This window comes from Poecilia reticulata, linkage group LG8 (genome assembly GCF_000633615.1).
Source record: "Poecilia reticulata strain Guanapo linkage group LG8, Guppy_female_1.0+MT, whole genome shotgun sequence".
Classification (NCBI taxonomy): Eukaryota; Metazoa; Chordata; class Actinopteri; order Cyprinodontiformes; family Poeciliidae; genus Poecilia; species Poecilia reticulata.
Window position 1 is genome coordinate 5,912,971 of NC_024338.1, and position 21,517 is coordinate 5,934,487.

General features: G+C 39.0%; 1 protein-coding gene across 5 annotated transcripts in view; it reads right to left on the reverse strand.

Moving 5' to 3' along the window:
* Positions 1–5,091: 5,091 nt before the first annotated feature.
* Positions 5,092–21,517, reverse strand: part of plppr2a (phospholipid phosphatase related 2a) — a 38,666-nt gene continuing 22,240 nt past the window's right edge. For 2 of the 5 annotated variants that reach the window (XM_008415345.2, XM_017306322.1), the window contains 5 exons: positions 10,318–10,438; positions 8,906–9,156; positions 8,514–8,690; positions 7,753–7,880; positions 5,092–6,077 (listed from right to left, as the gene is read on the reverse strand). In XM_008415345.2, the coding sequence (XP_008413567.1) occupies positions 5,969–6,077; positions 7,753–7,880; positions 8,514–8,690; positions 8,906–9,156; positions 10,318–10,438 (786 nt within the window). In that variant the 3' untranslated portion in view covers positions 5,092–5,968. Of the gene's footprint in view, positions 6,389–7,736; positions 7,881–8,513; positions 8,691–8,905; positions 9,157–10,317; positions 10,439–21,517 lie in introns of all 5 variants that reach the window. The other 3 variants (XM_008415346.2, XM_017306323.1, XM_008415348.2) reach the window with 2 other exon arrangements.

Sequence of the window (21,517 nt, forward strand, 5' to 3'; positions counted from 1 at the left end):
TTTACTTATGCCTTTAAGTCGTTTCACGGACAAACATCCCTAAAATCAGTCAGAGAGGTGCTCTGTGCAAATCAGGAATGCAGCATAAAGGTTGTAAAGCCACTTATGCGCGTGTAATTCCTCCAATAATCTGTGACATTAAGAGGCTGAATCTTCTCCTCGCCAATTAGCACACACAGGTGCAGGCCTCATCAGCCGCCATCTGATTGTTCCTCCCACTTCAGGAGGCTGAAAAGGAAGCTGGAAAATGCCTCTGCTTGCTTCCTGTGTGTGACGTGCGTCGCCATCTTGTGGATTTCTTCAGTAAATGCGCGACGCTGCCACATGGGCGGTTCTGACCAGAACAAGTTGAAAGGAATCAATGATTCTGATGCGATTCACATCTCACTGTTTGGTTTTAAAGACATTTTTACAATTAAAAGTCAGAGAACCGTAACCCTAACCGCCTGAGAGTAAGTAGAGAAGTCAGTTTTACAACTTGAAGGTATTTTCCAAATGCCGTTTGTATCAAATATGACGTGCTACACATGAGTATTTTTCACCTTTGAACTCTCCCATGGAGGCCATTTTGTAACTTTGTGCTTCTTCTTGGTGACTCATAGATTCTGACTTTAACTGAGGCATGTAGAGCTATGCATGCTGTTCTGGGTTTTAACTTTTTTTAGTAATTTTGTTGGGTCGGCCATTCCTGGGAAGGTTCACCACATCGTCATGTTTCTTCGTTTGCAATCTCAAAGCAGTACAAATGTCTTTTTTATCGTTTTCCATATTGTGATAAAAGTTTGTTTTGATCAAATTATATAACCAAGATTATAATGCTAGCACATATTAATGCTAGCTGTGTTAGAAGAGATAAAAGAAAAACAATCCTTACCAGAAGATAAGAGCATTTGGCTTGTGAAGTGTCTGTTGTTTAATTGACTTGGTTGTGAACTCAACCAACAGCCACGAGACACTTCTGTCATCTTCGGGGTCAGAAGCTCAAATATTTCAAATCAAAACCATTTAAATGTGACAATAAACACAAAAGCAGAAATCCGTCTTATGTCTCCACTTGTGTGGAGTGGAGACGTTGATGTCTCCACTCATTGTAAAACTACGCAGACATGATGACCGCACACCATGCCGTGTGGAGAGACAGACAGCTCTGTCCATAAATCACTAACAGACTCCGCCGACTGGCTCAGGCCCCGTTTCTTATCGCAATATCCATTTATTGTTCTCTTCACACAAATCATTACAAAAACAGAAGGTTTGCGGGATCAAAGGAAACGTAGCGGTCCCTCAGAGCTGCGGATCTGAAGGAGATGAGTGGTTTTTTTCGCTTTGTTTTGTTCACATATCAGTCAACCTCGGCATGTTTTGTTCTTTGATTTCTAACGAGTTCGTCGAAGAGTTTACAGGGGAAGCGGAGCGGCGCGGCTGACAAGCTGAGCAAAAAGAGAAATCTGCATCTTCATGAGGACCGTTTGACTTCTGGGGTGCAGCCGTTTGAACCTCTTTAGCGGCGCCGACGCGGTGCTCACACGGCGAACACCAACGGCACATCTGAAGATTGACAGAGGAGCTGCTCACACGCTGAACTCGAAGCACGGAACGTATACCCACCTAGAGTTATTACATGTCTCCATGGAGATTATTTTAAGGCATTTCTGCTTCAGTGGGGCATGGCAGAGGAAAAATAAGGACAGAAATACAGACACGACAGAGGGAGAAAACATCTGACCAAACTTCACATCTGGACTTTGGAGGATTATTTTTTCATTTCGGCTCAGACAAGCAGGTAAATATCAGCAGAGGGAAAGAGTCTGGAAAGTTTGTCTTGTGGATGGTTGTCTGTTAAAGGACCGAAAAGAGAGAACACTGATTTAGAAAGCTTTTGTTTTCAATGAGCTTAAGCTTCTGAATACCATCAGCTGACAGGCAGTAGCTGTGTTTCCATTACAAATGTGCGCAAAACTTCATCAATACTTCTATAATTTAAACCGTTCCACAATTGCGATGTTTTCATTAGATAGGAAATGCAGTTAAAATCACATGTGAATAAAATTGTTCAACCAATAAGTGATTAAAAAAACTGCAGCACCACCATCCTCCAACTACTTCCTGTCGTCGTCTTTCTCGTGGTTTTGTGCCAGTGGCAACATCTGGTTGTTCATGTGACTCGTGTGATGTGAAAAAAGTGTTTCCATCACAGTTTTGCAAAATAACCCAATTTCAATACGGCCAAAAGCCCCGCCTCATCCTAGCTTCAAAACTTCTAATACAAAAATTAGTTTTTTTCAAAATTGTTGTGTTTCCATTAAGCTAGCTTATTTTTGTGATTCCAATTCACGAAATTTTAAGGTTAACGCATATGCAGTTTCTGTCATAAATGAAAACATAAAAACATTACATCACATTTGAAAAAAAATTTTAAAAACCCACAAAAACCACAATTGGTTAACACTGGCATGTTTCCGTTGAGCAAATTTATTTTTGATATGTCAAATTGCGCAATTATTTGGCCAATGGAAAAACAGCTAATGATGCATGTTTCGCTTGTAACTGAGAAATTCCTATAGCTGTTTTATACTGAAAAGATTTACATTCACAATAAATCATGTGTGAAGTTGAAATGTTCATGATACTCACCGCTAACCTCGTAGCATAACCGTCAAAGCCATATTTTAGCGATTTTGGAAAACAAGAGAATAAATTAATATTGGACGGGAAGAAAAATGAGTTTTGGATGCTAACAAGTGTTCTGATAGGCTGAGGTGATAGAGCAGTGTGAGGAGATCAATATTACACAGATATCTCAATTTGGACTAAACATAACTTCAGGCAATTATGCTATGAGGCTAACATCACGTAAAAGTAGGGCTGAAGTAAAACCACGTGTTAGATCAGTAACTTTAAACGGGACTTTAAAACGGAAAAAGTTTGCAGTTTACAGTCATGAAAACAGAAAATTTGTTTGCTAACACAGACATAGACAAATCTAAGTACACCCCCAGGATTCACTAGCATGTAGCACCACTTTTAGCATCAAAATGACTCTCGACGTGTTTACATAATATATGCCATATTATCCCAGAGGAAAACTTTCCATTAAGTTTGTTCAAAAGAATGACAAATTGAAACGGCGAAAACTAAAGATTTGAAATTGAAAACTTATTTTATACCAGAAATAAAATATTTGAAACAAAAAAAGTTTAAAACTGAAAAATGTTCATAACTACTTTTCAGATTCAGTGTTGTTGTTTTTTTTTTTTTTTTGCAGTTTCAAAACTTTATTTTCAGTTTAAAAACATTTCCTGTCCAGTTTCAATTGTTATTTTTTTTAAACAAACTTTAAATCAAATGGAAGCTGCCAGGGTGTACTTAGATTTAGCCAGAACACTGTAACAGTGTGATCCCACAGAAACTCACAGGAGACTCTCCCATTGGTTAGTTACAGAATCCACGTTCTCCATCAAAATAAATAAAAAGAAATCCACACAATTGAACCCAATTTCAACATTAAGTGAAATTAGTGGAAATTCTGCTGTCAAGTACAAAAATGTCTCTATTTACAGTATCATACAAAGAAGATTCAGGGTTAGAAAGTGGGTGTTGCGGGGCACGGGTATGACAACACCTAGTTATGGTTTTGTGTGCTTTAGAGTTCAGTGAAATGTTGGCATCCCTTAAACTCCTTAACATTTCATCAAACCGCCCAATAAAAATGCATTTTATTGGTTAGTTTACATGATGGTCCAAAACTAAGTTATGCATATTTGTAACGTGGAGGGAAAATGATACTTGAATAAAAATCTTAAAAGTGTGGAGGCAGAACTTTCTAGAACCACCATTCAGTGGCTACGTCGAGCATTTCGCAATGCGGTCCACCAGGTCTGAACAGCTTGGAATTAAGAAGAGGATTTTGGTCTAGATTTTGACTAGGCCCTTTTTAAATGCTTTGATATAAATCATTGCCAGATATTGAGTCACCCTCCTTTAATTTTTGAATAACGACCTGAACAGTTTAGTAAAGCAGGTGGACTGAATTAGTTCCAATCACTAAAGAAACTGATTACACTGGATTTATTTATAATCAGTCAGAATAAATGTAGGTATACATTTTTAATTATTCTTTCAGGAACATTTTGATAAGTGTTTCCTTTCCGATGCATTGTGTTGGCCTATCATCAATAAAATCCTAATAAAATACATTTATATAATGTGACATGTTCAGAAGTTTATTTTTCCCTTTGTTCCTTAGTGTGTTAATGCACGGGCCATCCAGCAGGGGGAAACCTTTCACAGCACAATGACGGCACAGTGTCTGGGAGGGGAGCTGAATGGAGAAGAAGGGGCAGAGTGTGCAAATCAAATTCAGCAAAACTGTCTCACCGCATGTGGCGCTTGTGGCATCTACGTCTTATATACAGATCAGTGAACATAAAGTCTTCAGAATCAGTCAGAAGAGATACACTACAGGGCCAATCAAAAGAGAGAAAAAGTTTTTTTTGTTTTTTTTTCCCTGGGAAAACGATGTTCCAAATCCAGCGGAACAAGGACCAAACAAGAATCTCAGACAGCATGTAGGAACAATAACAACGAAAAACATGAATTTGGCTGCAGTCAGAAACTCTGATACTTTTTCCATTAGAATTTGGTAAAATTTCACCCGTCTCAGGGTGGAAAAAAAGCTTTAAATCAGACAGGCATCTGAAAGGTTCTGTGCTTTTTCCTCCTCTCTGCTTCTGTCGGTTGTTTCTGCCGAGTGTGCTTTGCTCGAGGTGGACCGCATGCAGTACAGAGCGGACCACCCGAATGTCAGCAGCGTGTTCGATAGGATGAGCAGGAAGAAAAAAAAAAAGACACGTGCTTACAGCTGCGTTTCCATTGCAAACGTGCACAAAACGTTGTAAATGTTCCGCTAATGTCAAAAAAACACCCACAAAATTGCACTTGCAATGTTTCAGTTCCAACTGCTTCCCGTTGTTTTTGTCATGGTTTGAGCCAATGATGACATCCTGTTGTTGATCATGACTTGTATGATACAAAAAAAGTATTTTGCAGTTTTGCAAATTAAAGTAGTTTTAAAATATCCACACAAAAAAAACTCATTTCAACGCCAAAACATTTTGAAAAACAAGTTTTTTCAAAATTAGCATGTTTCCATTAAGCAAATGTATTTTGACGTTAACAGGATAAATAGGTCAGTATTACGCAGATATCTCAATTTGGCCTAAATATGACTTTTGGCGATTACGCTATTAAAAGTTAAAGTGATGAAATACCAACACGTCTTAAATTGTTAAACAATTAAAAACCTAAAATGGGACTTTAAAATCAAAAACATTTGCGGTATACAGTTATGAAGAAATAAAATTCATTTGATTGCTAACATAGTCATGGACAAATCTAAGTACACCCCATGATTCACTAGCATGTAGCACCGCTTTCATCGAAAAATTAGTTTTTCAGAAATGTCAAATTGAGCAATTATGTGGTTAATGGAAACGCAGCTTATGGTTATTTTTGAGTGTGTGGCTTGGTAAAAAGGTATTTTTAACAGAGTTTGACACATTGCCTGCAGCGAGTGTCTTTGGTCCACTGTGGCGGAGGTCATCCCCCCACCTCTGGTTGTCAGATCCCGCCTCCTCTTCCACAGGTGTGAACTTAGCGGTACAAAAATCTCTTAAGTCAAAGCTGGAGAAATCCATCGCGACTGATTTGATACAAAAGAACGTAAAAATGAATCACTCAAGAGAGATGGGTGATTCTCTGTTGATTGTTCACAGTATTTTAAGAACAAAGAAGTCTGAAATAGTTTGCCTATCGGTTCCCCGGCGTTTAAGGAAGTCTATGGGGCGTGGAGGGGGAGGGGTTAATGTCCGCCGGGCCTAGACCTGCGTGGAATAGGAACGATGCAGCATGGCGCTCCGACCCGACCCGTGGGCCGCGCAGTGTGGCGAGTGCTGCTGTTCCGGCTGGTCTAGACTTCGCTGGAAATGGAGCGAGACGGTACGAGGACATCGGGGGTGGCGGGGAACCGATAGGGCTGATGGTCATGTGATCTCTGTGAACGGAGAGTCCCGCGGAGTCTGCAGGGGTAGAGAGAGGAGTGAGAAGGAGAGAGAGGTAGGGGAGTGGGGGGGGAGAAGAAGGAAAAGAAAAAGAAGGCGAAGGGGACAGAGGGGCGGGGTGAAGAGAAGAATAATCCAGTGCAATGTGTCGGATGAACTGATCGTTTAGGGTTGGGGGTGATGGGGAGAGAGAGAGGAGAGAGGATGTGCGAACAGAAATAAGACAGAGATAGTGGAGGGATGACGGTAACAAAAAGGGGGTTCAGGTTTGGTTAGAATGGCTGGATGTAGGCGTTGAAAGGTGGCGGGGAGGCAGAGAGTGCAGGGTGCTGGAGGGGAGTGAAAGATCGAGAGGAGGAAGACAAAGTGGGGAGACAGAGGAAAGAGAACCGGTCAGGCGAGGGTTAGTGACGGAGACGGACCAACAGAGGACGAAAGACATCAACACGGCTACTCGGACAGCACCCCCGCTGAGAATCGCTTTAGGACATGCAGCACTCTTTTTAGGAGAAGATAAAACTTTATGGGGCATTCAGGACTGCTGCTGTCGCTGTGTTTTAGACAATCTGATGACTCACGCTGAGGAGATCTCAAGGTCTAATCTGAAACTAGCTGTGTGAAAACTTTTTCACACATTTGTGCAAGAAAAAAAAGAAAGAAACACAACTTCGCCAGCTGTCCAAAGAGGCCAATGCCTAAAAATAAGCTCTTTGAGCTGTAAACACACTGGCGTAATGCAAAAAAAATAAAAAATAAAAATTTCACTGCAGTTTAGTGAAAAACAATTTCAATACAACTGCAACAACACCTCCCCCTAGCGCATAAACTTTTTAGCGACTGTTTTCCGAAATTGAGCTTTTTTAGTTTCACTAATAAATATCTGAAAAGTGTTTTTGATATTTATTAAGTCTTTGTTTTTGTTGGATTGCAATTCAGGGTACATCTTTGCTAGCTTTGCACATCTAGAGGCTCGACCGGGGTTATAAGCACTGCTAATGAAATGCTTGTGCCTGTGATTATTTTCTGTTTATGCTAACAGAGTATTAAATGTATTTTTAATGGCTAACTTAATATTTGTTGCACAACATATGATTAATGAATTATTGAACAAGCTCTTTTGCAGTTAATGTAAAAAGTAATTATTTTACCATATGATGTATAGATGGACATTTGAAACGTCACTAGTAACTGTACTTGATTTGTTCTGCTAATCGCTATTTGCACTTTTTGCTAACCTTATTTATAGGTCAGTTTTCTTGTGTGTGTCTGAACTCCAGAACTGACGCGCAAAGTGTCTTTTTGTTGTTTTTGCTAAAAACTTGACCGAAGAAAATAAAAAAACAGCAGAAGTTTACAGTTTACGGTTGTCGAATTCGCTAAGGGGAATTTAACTCTTTGAAACCCCCTGGTTGTATAGCCAGTTATGCTAAGATAATGATCCATTCTGTCTTATGGAGGAAGCCCCGCTACACCCTTTTCAGCTGCCCACTTAAGTGTGCATAGATTTAAAGGATTCACTCGGGTGTTTTTGCTGGGAACATGGGCCGCATGCACGCTCATTTTGATACAGGGCAGGAGAAAAAAAGGAGGATAACAGATCCAGTTAAGAGACAAGGGGTGTTTATCTCAGCCATTTGGTGGGCACAGTTGTACTTTACACCCATCCCCGCCCCTTACCTGAGGGCCACTTAACTTTTCGAGTGGACTTTCCACACAAGGCAGTGTCACCATGGGCATGCCCAGCATGGATTCAGGACGTTGGGGTCGCAGCGGAGGCGGGCTTGGCTGAAACTGTTGGAAGTTGTTAATGACACAAGTTACCTGTAGAGGACGAGAAAAATCATGAGGGGTATGGGAATCCGTCTAAAATACAACGAAGCTGCAGTCTTGGAGATTATCTTTGATTTAGTCATCTTTAAAAGGCAATGCTGAAAAATGAACTTTTCATTTCAGAATACAGCTACAGTAAATGCTTCTCAACAAACAAAAGTGGGTAAATATACTGTATTATGTGGTGCTGGTAAGTATGGCTTATTTGAAGCAACCTATATGTCAAAGTTCACCATAAGAAGGCAACCTAAGACTACATTCGACTTTGACCCCAACAAAGATTATGCTAGCAGTGGAAAACACTGATGCTGAGTAGCTAGCTAGTTCGGAAGATAACCAGGGAGTAAGCTAGATGGAGAGATAGCAAGGAAGCAAGCTAGTTAGCAAGACGGCTATTAAAGTAGCTAGATAGCAAGTTTACTAGCTAGAAAGATAACCAGATAGATTCAAATTTAAATTATTTCTTATCATTTAATTATTATTACAATCACCACATTGTTGTGTTAGTCATTTCACATAAACTTCCAATCAAATTGAAAACATTTAAAAACCTACTTTGTGAGTATTCCATGAGAAAATAAGACAGGGGGTAAAAAAAAAATGCATTCATGCTTTTAGACTCACCAAAAACACAGCGATGGCGCCACCGGTGAAGAATCCAGCCAGCACGTCAGCCCAGTGGTTGCGGTACTCGGCGACCCTCACCACTCCCACCAGCACGGCCAGGCACAGCAGAGTGAGGCTGATGGTGGGCTTGGTGAGCCGAGTGCCTTTGGTTTTAAACACCAATGTCACATACATCTGCAGAGAGCCGGTCAAAAGGGGAAGCACAGTATACAGAAGCACAAGGCAGTGACAAAAATTGCATGCTCCATGGCAAATTTTCGATATTTTGACAGATTTTTCAAATAGCAAGGAAGTGTTTCTTTTTATATAACCAAGGTATTCCAGGGAACCTCACTTGGAACAAAATCATAACCAGCTGTTATCACGACCAGCAGCATGCTCCGACCTACCACAGTGTACAAGGCTGAGTACACGCTGAGCGCTGCGTCCTTAGACGGGAAGGATTTACGCGCAGACATGACAATCAGCGGGTTGCCCGTGCAGGCGCGGCGCTCGGTGATGTACTGCATGGTCGACTGGCAGCCCAACGCTGTGTAGTTTGGTCGGCAGGCGGACAGAAAATGAGGCGTCTGGTTTCCTGTCACCACCTGGCCGGCGTTGGCGAAAATGGCAGTGGTGAACAAGCCGAAGGCGTACACTCCTGGGTGCAAGAGGAGCAGTGGGGAGCGGGGAACTTTAGTGGATGCGGTGATAAGATGTTAAAGATTTTATCTTTGCACATAGGAAAAGAAATTAAAGTACGATAAATATTGGAGATTAGTATCAAATCATGTACACATGCCTTGAGTAAAAACAGGATACTCCCCCCACGCATCCCCTCTCCTCAAAATAGCGCTAACACTTTATTATCAGCTAAGGTGTAAAATCGTCGCTGGAGTCTTCACCTCAGCTGATTAATTTCAAGATGCAAACTTGCAAGCTGCTTAATATTCATGAAAGTCTCCCTGCAGGGATCCTGAATGTTCTACCTTCAACATCACAGCCCATTTAATCGTCCAATTAACAGCTTCATGTACCAGGACTGGATGACAAACTGAAGTGTTGCGGCTATGTCTTTCATGATGGCCTGACTTGTTTCCTGATGTTTTTCATTCATCCTCAAGCCTCAATGAGGCACAGTACAGCTTTCACAAGAAGATAAGCTCACTGTAAGGCTGATTCCTGTATTGCCATGTATACTAATAGCTTGAAAAATGCCATTTATGCAGTGCAAATGTGAGGACATTTCAGGGATTCTGTGGCACATTCATGGATCAAGTATATGGGACTCACAGTGTCTCTCTCTGTGTCAGTTTTACGACAATCAAAAAAATGTGAATTATTACCAAACAATGACAATGCAGCTGTACAGAGTGCAGACTGCATTTCAATTGCCACTGAAGAATCCACAGATGTCAGAAACATTGCCCAACGTTTGTGTACATTAGATGTTTTTCATCCATACTACCCACAAAATCTTACAACAAGGGCTGTTTTTATATTAATAAATGAAAATATATATTTTTTAAATTCACATTCAAGGTGTACATTAAATAATGATTGAGGATATCGCAATTACTTTGTAATTTTTAAGTTAGCAGAATAACACCACTGGCAATGAAGAAGAAAGACTATGGCCTTCACTGACAGATATTTAGATCTTTATTAACATCATAATAATGTTCGTTTTTTGAAACTGGATGCCACTTGCATGAAATATTTTATTAGGTTGCTATGATTCAACAAGGGTATTTTCAGGAACCTTTGATAAAAGCAGAACTCGCAGGTACAATGTCTTATGTTGTGTTTGCTGCATCCTCACCTAAGAAGCGTACGATGCGCCTGAGCAGGGGGTTGAAGTAGCAGCAGTCTGTGGTGACTATGGTCCTTTCCTGGGTTCCCTCTGCTTTGGTAAAGAACGCACAAAGTTCCCCAACAAGGATCTGAGCAACACAAGGAGAAACAAAGAAAAGTGTAATATTCATCATGTTGTTGTTTGGTGTATCTGGCAACAATGTTGAAGCTGTGTTGGAGTTTGGGCATTATCGTAGTCCAGTTATTTGGAATGAAACATTAATGTTGGATAAGATCTGCACTGCGTTACATCGCAAATATAAAGTTTCTTCTTTAAATGAATAGGGATATTTTGGTCAAAATTTACCTCTTTAGTCCTCTTTACAGTACTACAGCATTTCTTTTTCATTCTTTCAACTGTTTGAAGGACAGTTTTGCTGTTTTCGTAATTCCAGTCTGCACAATTTTTAGGTCAATGAAAACACGACTTAAAGTTGTGCAAATTGGAATTACAAAAATAGCTTTGCTCATTGGAGACACGGTAATTTCAAAAGACTCACATTTTTTGATTACATTGTTTTCGCACTAGCGTGAGGCGTGTTTTCAGCTGTATCAAAATGCAGCTGAGTTTTATTTCACAAAACTGCAACGGGAACACTTTTTTGTGTCACACGAGTCACGTGATCAATTACCAGATGTTACTACTGTCGGAAAAGACGAAGACAACGACAGGGTAGGAGTTTGACGGCACGACTGTTTTTTAATGGCTTATCGCATGGACAAACGTATTCGTCTGTGATTTTAATTGTTTCTTACTTAATGAAAACACTGCAGTTGCAAAATTGTGTTTCTTCGACATTAGTTTTGCGCACATTTGCAATGGAAACGCAGCTTGTGAGGCTAGCAAGCATGGGGGCCTCCAGCCCTCAAATACCTGAGCTTATACCAAATCCCAGGACTCAGTAATGAATAGTTTTCTACAATACAGAGACGCCTCACCTGTAAATTCCCTCCGACAATGCGCTCGCCCTGCCATGAGTGAGGTGGCACCCACTTTATCAGTGATGGTGTTCCATCAGCCTCTCTCTATCTGCACACTTAACATTCTGCTCCATTTGTGCCTGACTCTGGCAATTAGTGAGCCACTAAAATTGCCTGTGTAGTGATTGCAGACGGAAATGAAGGAAGAACAAGGACGGTTAGAGCAAAATGAGGGGAACGACCGTGTTTCCAATCATAGTCCTGAGCCTTTTCAGCTTTATCATCTGGATCCAGCCAAGTTGAAAGTGTTAGCAGCATGCAGGGACCTGGCCAAAGCACCAGTCCTGTGAAGTGCATGCCCAGCCAAGTGGTCTCTCCCATTAAAACAACAACGCCCCATTGGGTGCTCCATGGCAACACTCTTTAGCATTAACACAAGCATGAAATCAAAGCTGAGGAGGGTGGGGGTTAAATCAGATATATTAGGAGAATCCGCACACTGAGAGCATTTCTGAGGCAATTAAAAGACAGGATAGATGGCGTTTCCATGGGGACGGCTGCTTTGCAGTGTCTGAGCCTGAACAAAGCCCACAAAACATCAAATAACACTGATGTACAAGTCACACTGAACATTTAACCTGGATAATGTGAAGAAGCAGAAAGAAAGAAGTTCATCTGCATTACTAGAAATCTCACACCAACACTTAGAACCTCTTTAAATTAATCTTTAACTACAACTCTTTGTTGTGGTTATTTTAACATGAATACAGCTCAAATTGTTGCATCTCTGTCTATACAAAGACACATTATTTCAGGTAAATAACGCTCTAACATTGCCATCCTACACATCTGACTTGTATTTTTGACCCTCTTAACGCGACTCACCACCTCAGTATGCTAAATGCTACAACTCAAGCTCTTCTACTTTACTTTTGGATAGTTGAGGTAGAAACTGTTCGACCACTTAGGTGCACTGGTGTAAACATTGAGGCTTGTCCATAATTAAGGAGCACAAAGAAATCCATTTATTTAATCAAGGTGTCAAGAACAAACATCATTCTGAAGTTCACAATTAATTTTCAAAAGAACAAACATATCATTAGTCTGCAGTTTATTGATTTAAAATACATTTATCTAAATTTATTTAAAAAAAACTGAAAGATAAAGTGACTGCCAGTGTATGAACCCAAAGAGCTCTGCAGAGCTTTTAAAGGTGCAAACTGCAGTAATTACAACCAGAAAGTTGCTATGGGAACAAGAAAGAAGCACATGCCTGCAGCCAGTTAGACGACAATAGAGGCAGAAAATCTTTGACTCCTTTTCTATTATTATTTATTTAAGATAATTGGAATCCTAACAATGGAAATGTTTCATCAAAGAACAGTGATGAGTGTGAATGCTTCCAAAAATCTGAAAAACAGACTTTTCACCTCTACAGTTTCAAAACCATTAACACTGTCTGTCATCCCGTTCCTCCAGTTTATATTCCTTTTGAAAGAATATATGAGACATTGGATTGAATGTTCTGGTGTTACAAAGTGTGTAGTGGTATTCGCCACATTGATAATACAGCTCAGTAACAATAAAAAGCTTGAACTTCCCTTTCAGTACAAAGGTACAAGGCCAGCAATGTGGAAATACAAAAACAGACAATTAAGACTATCCCTTTTATTTAAAGTAAAATCTGCCTTTCTCAAACTGTGGTTACCTGAACACTGAAGGTCCGCGGGCGCCCCCTGGTGGTTCTGCATGTAAACGTTTATTTGTCATGACCAATAAACGAGAACTGTTCATTTTTAAAGACTTGACTTGCTAATAATGCTCAGCACACATGTCAACGTGTTATTTTTATTTAATTTAAAGTGATTTAAATAGAATAGATAAAAACATTTGACATTTGAAATATGTGAATAAGGTCTATATTTAATGTTGCAAAAAAACATTTTTAATGCACACAACACTTGTAGTTTATTTCCATGTGTTATATGATATTACAGTTAAACTTAAAATCCACACTTTCAGAATATTTAGACAACTCAAACCTGAGTTTTGTTGTGGCCAAACAGCTCCACCATTCTCGTTAGTTAAGAGACCAATATTTTCATTTCAGGTTGTGTAGTTTAAGATGTTATGTTATTGCGAGGGCAATTTTAAGCCAGGTGGTCGGTGAGTGTTTGTTAAATGAGTAAAGTGATCCTCAGCCTGGAACAGATTGAGAAACATTTTGTAAAACAAATACATTTACAACTAGCTATGACTGTTAGCATGAAGTTAAATATCTTCTCATAGATTCCTTACATGGTCATGGTCCATATATGGGCTGTGCTTCACAGAGCAGCCCACCCCAGCGACTCCCTCACTCAGCTCCATCAGACTAGCCAGCAGCAACTAGCAAACACCTGGAGGAACTGCACATGCGCTGAGCTCATTATACACTCAACTTCTCAGTGAAACATTGGTAAATACATTGTTAAAGGATTAATAGAGGAATCATGTTGTGATGATTTCCTGAGTTTCAGAAAGAGCAGAAGCTTCTTAAAGAGACAGGAGCCCAATTTCAAGGCGTTAAATTACAAAGTTCCATTTCTTTTAAGTCACATTGATATATACAGTATTTTTATAACAACTGAACATAGCGTAGTTATTGGATTATGATATAGAATGCCTGGAAAATACATAATACCACCTCTTTAAGCATAATAGCTCCCACATACTTAGCATTGTGCATTTTTTTTATATTTCTTGGTAGTTAAGCACTTCGAGAAATAAAAATGTACAATACCGACTCACAAATAAAAAAAAAAAACATTTATTTTCCTAAAGAGTTTCTATCACAATATTTCCATCTGTATTGAATTCAAGTTTTTAAAAATAAAGCTGAATTAGCAAGTCTTCCATCCGTAGTTTTCCCACATTCTGGATGAAGCTAAATTACACTTTTGGTAAAACCTTATAATGAATGAAAGAATTTAATTTCTTTTTTAAGGTTTTATTTCTTTTGAAGTACGGCTTGCTCGCTAAAGAGAAAGGCAGACTTTCAGAACTGGAGGAGGACGAATAATTCATGAGTCTGTTGCGTTCATATAATTCACGTGTTTTATTTGAGGAAGCAGATAGAAATGATCTCTCAGCTGCTGTTAGATTCTCACTGCCGACCTCCCAGTGCCCTTTCACTTACGACGTGTAGAGACAAAGGATCCATAATTCATAAAAAAAAAAAAAACAACAACACCTGAGCCCTAAACGATGAGTTAGACGTCACATGTGATGACTTACACCATGCAAGGACTACAAGATTGGAATGGTGTAAATAAGGACATATGAAAGCATTCAGAAATGGAATAATTGAGAACAGGAGAGAAGAGTAAAGATTTACTCATCATGCATGTAAGAATAGCATCAGTATTATAGAGCCCAATTATAGCCACAGAGAGCTGTGTGTATGAGTAACTGAGTCGCTGTTTGTGTCACTATATTACAGAAATGTGTGAATTTCTGCAAATCCGCACATCATGGAGCTACAACAGAAGATGCTACTTTGTCAATGTGTTTAAGGCTGTTTTCCAAACCTGGTGGCAGCTTACTCATCATGTCGATATTGAGTGTTTTTCCCAGAGTTTGGGAAGCTGTGCGTCACAGATAGCAGGAAATACGTCAATAAAGACCAGCTCAGTCAGAGTCCCAGTGCTGCACAGCAAAGGCTGCTTCTGTGTTCCCCTCCGCCAATATCCGACTCACTTCGTTATACGTAGCCATGAAATAAACAATTAAAATCTAAATACGTCAAGGAAGACAATAAATGACAGTGTTATTAGATAAATCTGTGACTAAATCAGATATGTACGGACCAAAAATCTAGATGAGTTCTGATGACTGTTTTTGTGGATATCAATACCAATTTCAACCTTGGATTTTGCCTTTTATAACCAGATTGAAAAAAATAATGTACCACTTCCAATTTGTCGTCCTTTTTGCCACAAGTTCATCTATGTGATCTGATACTTTTTATTTTTTCTTTTACATTAAGCATCTTTATTAACACACAAGGGTGCCAAAATATCTGAATACCTAAACGGGAATAATTGACTACTAGGTAAAATAAAAGCCCCAAACCTGCTTAATAAAGTTTTTAACGTTTTTTGAAATTGCAAACATAGGTTTATAAATAAATATGTTAAAATAAAACAAAGATATAGTATCTAAATATTGTCTAATTTCTGTATGTATTGTTTCCATGCTTCTCAGCTCATTCAGCTTAATCCTCCATATATGGAAATAAATGCAAGATACGTACCGGTCCAATCGCATTACATTTAAACAAATAGTTTTGTACTCTCAGATTAAAAGTTTCTACATTGTCCGTCAATGTCAAAAACCATGAGGAAGTTTTACTCCTTGTGAAACACGATTGCAAATTTGTCTCAAACACCAAATCTAGCCTGGCTATTGACTTATTATGAAATTTTGTTTGTTTCTCATCTCCCTTCACTGCTTTGTCTGGGATTTCTCCCATTGAGATGGATTTTCCAGTAGAATTTCAACCGGACCAATCAGTGAAAAAATGAAGACGAACAATGACGATGATTTTCTGCGCTGTTTTAGATGTAGAATGTTAGCAAAATGTGGAACATGGGGCTGGGTTTTACCAGGCTAGTAGTTAGTAGGACTTATCTTGATAGCCTCATTTGATTTCCAAGTTCATATCTATAGTCCTAAAAACAAAAAGATCATCAAAATGATACATTTCTGTGTGTTTCAACTTCAAAAACTACTAAATTGTTTCAGCTACAGTGGATTTGTCTGCTCAGGTTGTTTATTATCTCTACGGACACAAAGTGTTGCCTCTGATTTAATTCTGTTTAGCATTTTACAGCCACTTTAGAGGCTTTTAGGGGGGGAATGTTTACGGGTTCTTGAAGACCTGCAGGTAGTGAGGCACATGCAGCCATTTTGGGAGTGAGGCTGTTGTTTGTCTTTAATAATTTCCAAGTATCTGTATAAATAAAACAGGATACAGTTATGATGTAAGCGCTGCTTTCAGCTTCAAGGTTTTACGGATGAACAACAACAACACATGACATCGTACCCTGAGTCATTATTTATTGAACTAAAGCTGAGCTACAGACCGAGCTGACCCAGAGCCTTTAGGCCGATTACAGAGAAGTCATCAGTTTGATCACGTTTTAGCCCACCAACACCAGCAACAGATGTTGACACTTTAACCAGTGATCCCGATAATTTCTCCAATGAGCTTCATCTGATTACTTCTGGCAGTTTTGGGGGAAATCATGCAACCAGGAAGAAAAACAAACGAACCAAAAAAAAAAAAAAAAGGTCGAGACGGGAGCTGCTGCTACATTTAGCAGCAAAACATCTCGGTGACATATTTAGAACGGTTAATCTAATGAAACTAATCTGCGCCGCTGTCTTTAGAGCCATTTCGACAAAGCGTGGCGTTGCAAGCTTTAGGACTTAATGCTTCTGACAAGATTGGGGAACTTATTCATGTGTAAAGTACACAGAGATGCCTCCCTGTCACTAACGTTCCATTATCTTTCATCATCTACGGCGACCTCGGCCTCTGCGATGCAGGATATCAGTAAAAATAGGGGGCTAACGCACTGGTCTGAATACATCATCCACTCCCTTGGACCCACTTGGACCTTTCACCAAGACAGTTACCGCGTGGAAACGAATGCTAACAAGAGACCGCTAGCTAAGCAGAGCAGATACAGACAAGAGGAGGCTCTGTTGGGTCATGATGGAATAACAAAATTAATCAAAATAGTAACAGAAGGATCTTATTGTGTCCAAATTTAACCGAAACAATGAATTCCTTTTGTGTCTAGGCAAAAACCCACCTGTTTGGAGTTGCTTTTGGACCATAATGTATGGAACGTTGATCCACATATTTGATGTGAATTGATTTTAACGATTGTATTTGACAAATGCAATGACTGCTACTAGTTTTTCACAATTGTTGACTATGTAATGTGTTGACGATGTTTAGAACTGCCATGTTCCTGAAATGTGCTACACAAATAAACTTGACTTAAAATAAGAGCTTTTTAACTACATAAGAACTGTTCAGCTCATCTACTTTATTGCATTGATTCTTTGTTTCTCCCAAACAGGATAATTAACTACAGAGAACTTGCTTTAAATCCCATAGATTTGAATGGGTGTTGTTGTGAGAACATGTCAGAAAATGAGACAATAAAAAAAGGAGATGCTGGAAACTTGGCAGCAGGAACATAATCTAATACTATCTTGATTATCTTTATGACCAGTTTTATGGGAGCTGTTTCCATTTGAGGTCCAGAAACAGAGCAGGCAGTAAAAACTTATGGATTTTATGGATATTACCTGCAAAGATAGAACAGATAGAGGCTCTTTAATGTGCGGCAGGGATGCGGGAATCATGATTTTGTATTTCTTTAGTACAGCTAATTTTGCTATCTATTATTACTCCTATGAAGTTATCCTCCTTTCTATTTTCTGATTGTTGCAAATAATTGACACAGAAGACTGTGCAAATGTTTCCTCCAATCACATGATTTCACAAGGTGTTAGTTCTACTCTTCTTCTCCTATTAAAAGCAAACCAAACCATCTGCCCGGTTAGCCTGGGGAAGCAACAACAGACCTACAGTGGGAGTTCTACGTTCAGGAAACAAGAGTAAGTAGTGGTAGGAAAACAATATAACATGATGTACAGAAAAATTTAATATTGCATAATAATATTCTTTTAATGGTCGAAAACCAAAATTGAAAATTTATCTAATTCAACTGAAAATTTACAAACGTTTACTAAATTAGCTCTTGTATATGTATATGGAAAAGTTGATTAAGAAAAACATAAATGAGTTAGACATTAGCTTAAGTGCAAAACAAAGGATTAGCTCTGCTATTAGCGCATTAGCGGAAGTGTTCCCACCACAAAGCATGCCCATCAGTCCCCTAAAAACAATGAATGCCAGACATTTTCACCAATACACAACTGACGTTGTGATGTTGTGCGGGCAGAATGTGAAAAGATGACGTGTCCCGAAAAAATATTAATAAATAAAAAATAATGTATGTCTCTCTGAAAGGAAAACGCTAACAAATACAGGATGCAGTTATATGTGTGAAGTATCCAATGTGATACAAACTGCCAGAAGTGCAAGTAAATCAGTTCAAGATATCTCACAGAAGTGTTCTGTATGAAAAATAAAATACTCTTCACTCTTCTTCTTTTTTTTTTTTTATATATTTTTTTAGAGTATCGAAATCAAACATCCCTAATCACAGTGTTTGAAATCTGCTGCAGCCATTTTGATTTTTTTCGCTATGGTTGGTGGAAAACTTAAAACTTTTCCTACTGAAATTTAAACTTCAAAGGGGTCTACGTGATTACTTTTGAAACTTTGAATTGTTTTACTTCAAACAAGCCACCACAAAAGGATAAAAATCTTTTTTATTTATTCATTTCATGAGAAAAACAAAACAAAATTACCAACTCTTGTATCGCCTTTAAAAACATCATAACAATAAAAAGAACCAAGAAAATGTTTGTCCAGTGGGGTGACAAACATACTGCGAAAAGATACTGCAAAATTAAAACTATTTTTATTATCATTACTATGGGAGCTGCCACTGACATTTACTGTTTGTCTATATGCATACAGAAGATGACTTGAGGCTTAACGCACCTGAAAACAAGACAATGTCCTGGTGCATTTCAGCAGCAATATGGTGGCAGGCTCCGTGTAATGAAGCTTTAAAATGTGACTGATGGTTTTAATTAAACGTTTGGAGCCCGAGTGCAGCCGTCTGACCCGAGTCTGGCCCAGAGGACTCCGCAAACTCATATTTGAGGAATATTTTTGTTTATGTCTAATTAATTCCTGAAAAAGCAATAATTAATGCTCCTTTAATATCTCTCTTGCTCTTTCTTAAATTCACTGTGATTCATTTACAGAGGATTATAAAATTGCCCCCACACGATGCTGCATTTGCCGTAGTCTCGTTGCTTGGCAACAAATATCCCCAAACCTCTTACCCTAAGCTCATATAAAAGGTCAAAGCTCTGTATTATCTTTTTTTTTTCTGCAGCCACTTTAGCCCCAAACACAAGGCACAGCAGAGATAGGACTCATCCGGAACCAGCAGCAAATGGCCGAGCAGATTGCTCCGTTGCCAGGAGTTACGCCTCCGATGTACTTTGCTGCTGTTGCCCACCATGGTCCCTGTCAGCACAGGTTATAGCAGACAAACTACTGCATCCAGTGTGCTCTGACCCACTTCAACATCCCAAGTAATTAAGCCTCTGTTAAGGCGGGTTTAAGGATTTCCTCACGTTGAGTTTTTGGGTGTAGTTCAGAGCTACAAAGTTAAATGGTAGCTTTATTAGTGCTGTTAAACAGTCAAGCAGGGACCACGTTTTAAGCAACGTGGTGCTACGTACATTTCTCTGGCAAGGAGTACAAAGTAATAGAAACTCTTGAGAAAAAAAGACCATGCTAACTGGGTTTCCCTATATTTAAACTCATTTTCTGCTTCTTTCAGGATTCCTGGAATGACTTTTCTTAAAGCCAAATGAAAGATATTGAGTAAAATCCTTGATTTTATTTCCCACAAAATCAAGTTTTCAAGTTAGGGATGGGCATTTATCGTATCGTTTATCATGTATCGTGATAAACTTCTTACCGGGGATAAGAATTTTGATTTATCATTGTCACTGTACGTATTATCAAGATTGTTAGTTTTATCATTTTCTCCACGTTTTGTTTAATAACTGTCAAATATCGATACATTTGAAAATATGATTAAAAGTGTGCACTGTGTGCAGCTCAGTGACTGGTGTCGTAACAAAGCGTATTACAAATGGGAATGTTTTTCAAGAACCGCAATGATTGCTGTGACAAACATACAGTTGCGGAAAAAGGCAATAAATAGTTCTTATCACGTTTATGATTATCGCAAGTTTCACATGACATTGCGACAAAACTAAGTCCATGCCGCCCACCCTTCTTTCATGTACTTTTATAAAATAAGAATTAAGTCATAAATATATGAACTAGACCTGCTTTAATACCGTACATTTATTTATTTATCACTTTTATATTTCACTGTCTCTACAACTAATAAGACGTAGCCATTAAAAATACATTGCTAACACTGGAAATTAAACATGCATGACTGGGGTTTGTCATCACGTGTCCGCGCCTCTTTTTCATCTCAGTTTGTAGGAAGTAGACAGCAAAACAGTTTGTTAGGTTTTTAAAATACTCTGGGATAAACTGGTCTTGTACAGATCACCTAGCAACAAACTAATGTAAGCTAAACAGTTTTTGATTTCAAAGTACTATGTTGACAGCAGAGGATTGCTGACTGTGTCATGTGTAGTCATTAGATTTTATAATGTTGAAAGCAATTTTGACCATTTCACTCACAACTTCTCTGTGGGTTTTTTCACACATAATTAAGCGGAGCTGCTCTGAAATGTTACAAGCTGCTGGATTATCAACAAGTCGCAACAAAACAGAGAGCAACGTTAGCTTTTGTAGCACTGGCGAACTGCTTCACATGGAAACGTAGTGAGTAGGAGCAGAACGTCAAGTAAGGTTAGATATGGTTGCAAACCAATGATTATGCTTTGCCATTTTTAGCTGACGGTAATTGTAACTGAGCTAACTTGCAGACATTCCAATTCGGACTAAATATTTTTGCTGCGGGAAAAAACAAACAGATGCAACTTTCTTTTTAATGATTAATTATTACATTTTTATTAAGCATTCAAGCACATATGTTTTATTAACTTTATTGTACAATTCATGTCCTAAAATGACTTAGGTCATCATCGGAGACGTTCAGGTCTGATCAAGACATTCCAAGATTTGTCACTTCCTTTTTCTACGATTTGTAAACTCTCCTTTTTTAATCGACATTCATAAAGACTCTTCTATCCCAAACAGCAGCCGTTCCTCAGGAGGAAACTCTAATGTACGTTGCTGACAAACATCAGCAGTGTTTGTTTTGTGATCCAGCTTGAAGGTATTGTTTCCTTAGCGATAAGTCCGTGCCGCGGTTATGTGTAATCCGGTTATCTGGCTGCTTTGTGTTGAGGCTGCTTCTGTTTGCAGCGCTTTGTGTTGTTTGCAGCACACAGGGGATGTCAGCGGTTCGGCTCGGGGTCTGTGTTTAGTCAGGTGATCAGGATCGCTGCCTACCGTCTCACAAGGGGCTTTAGCAGCTGAACTCGCA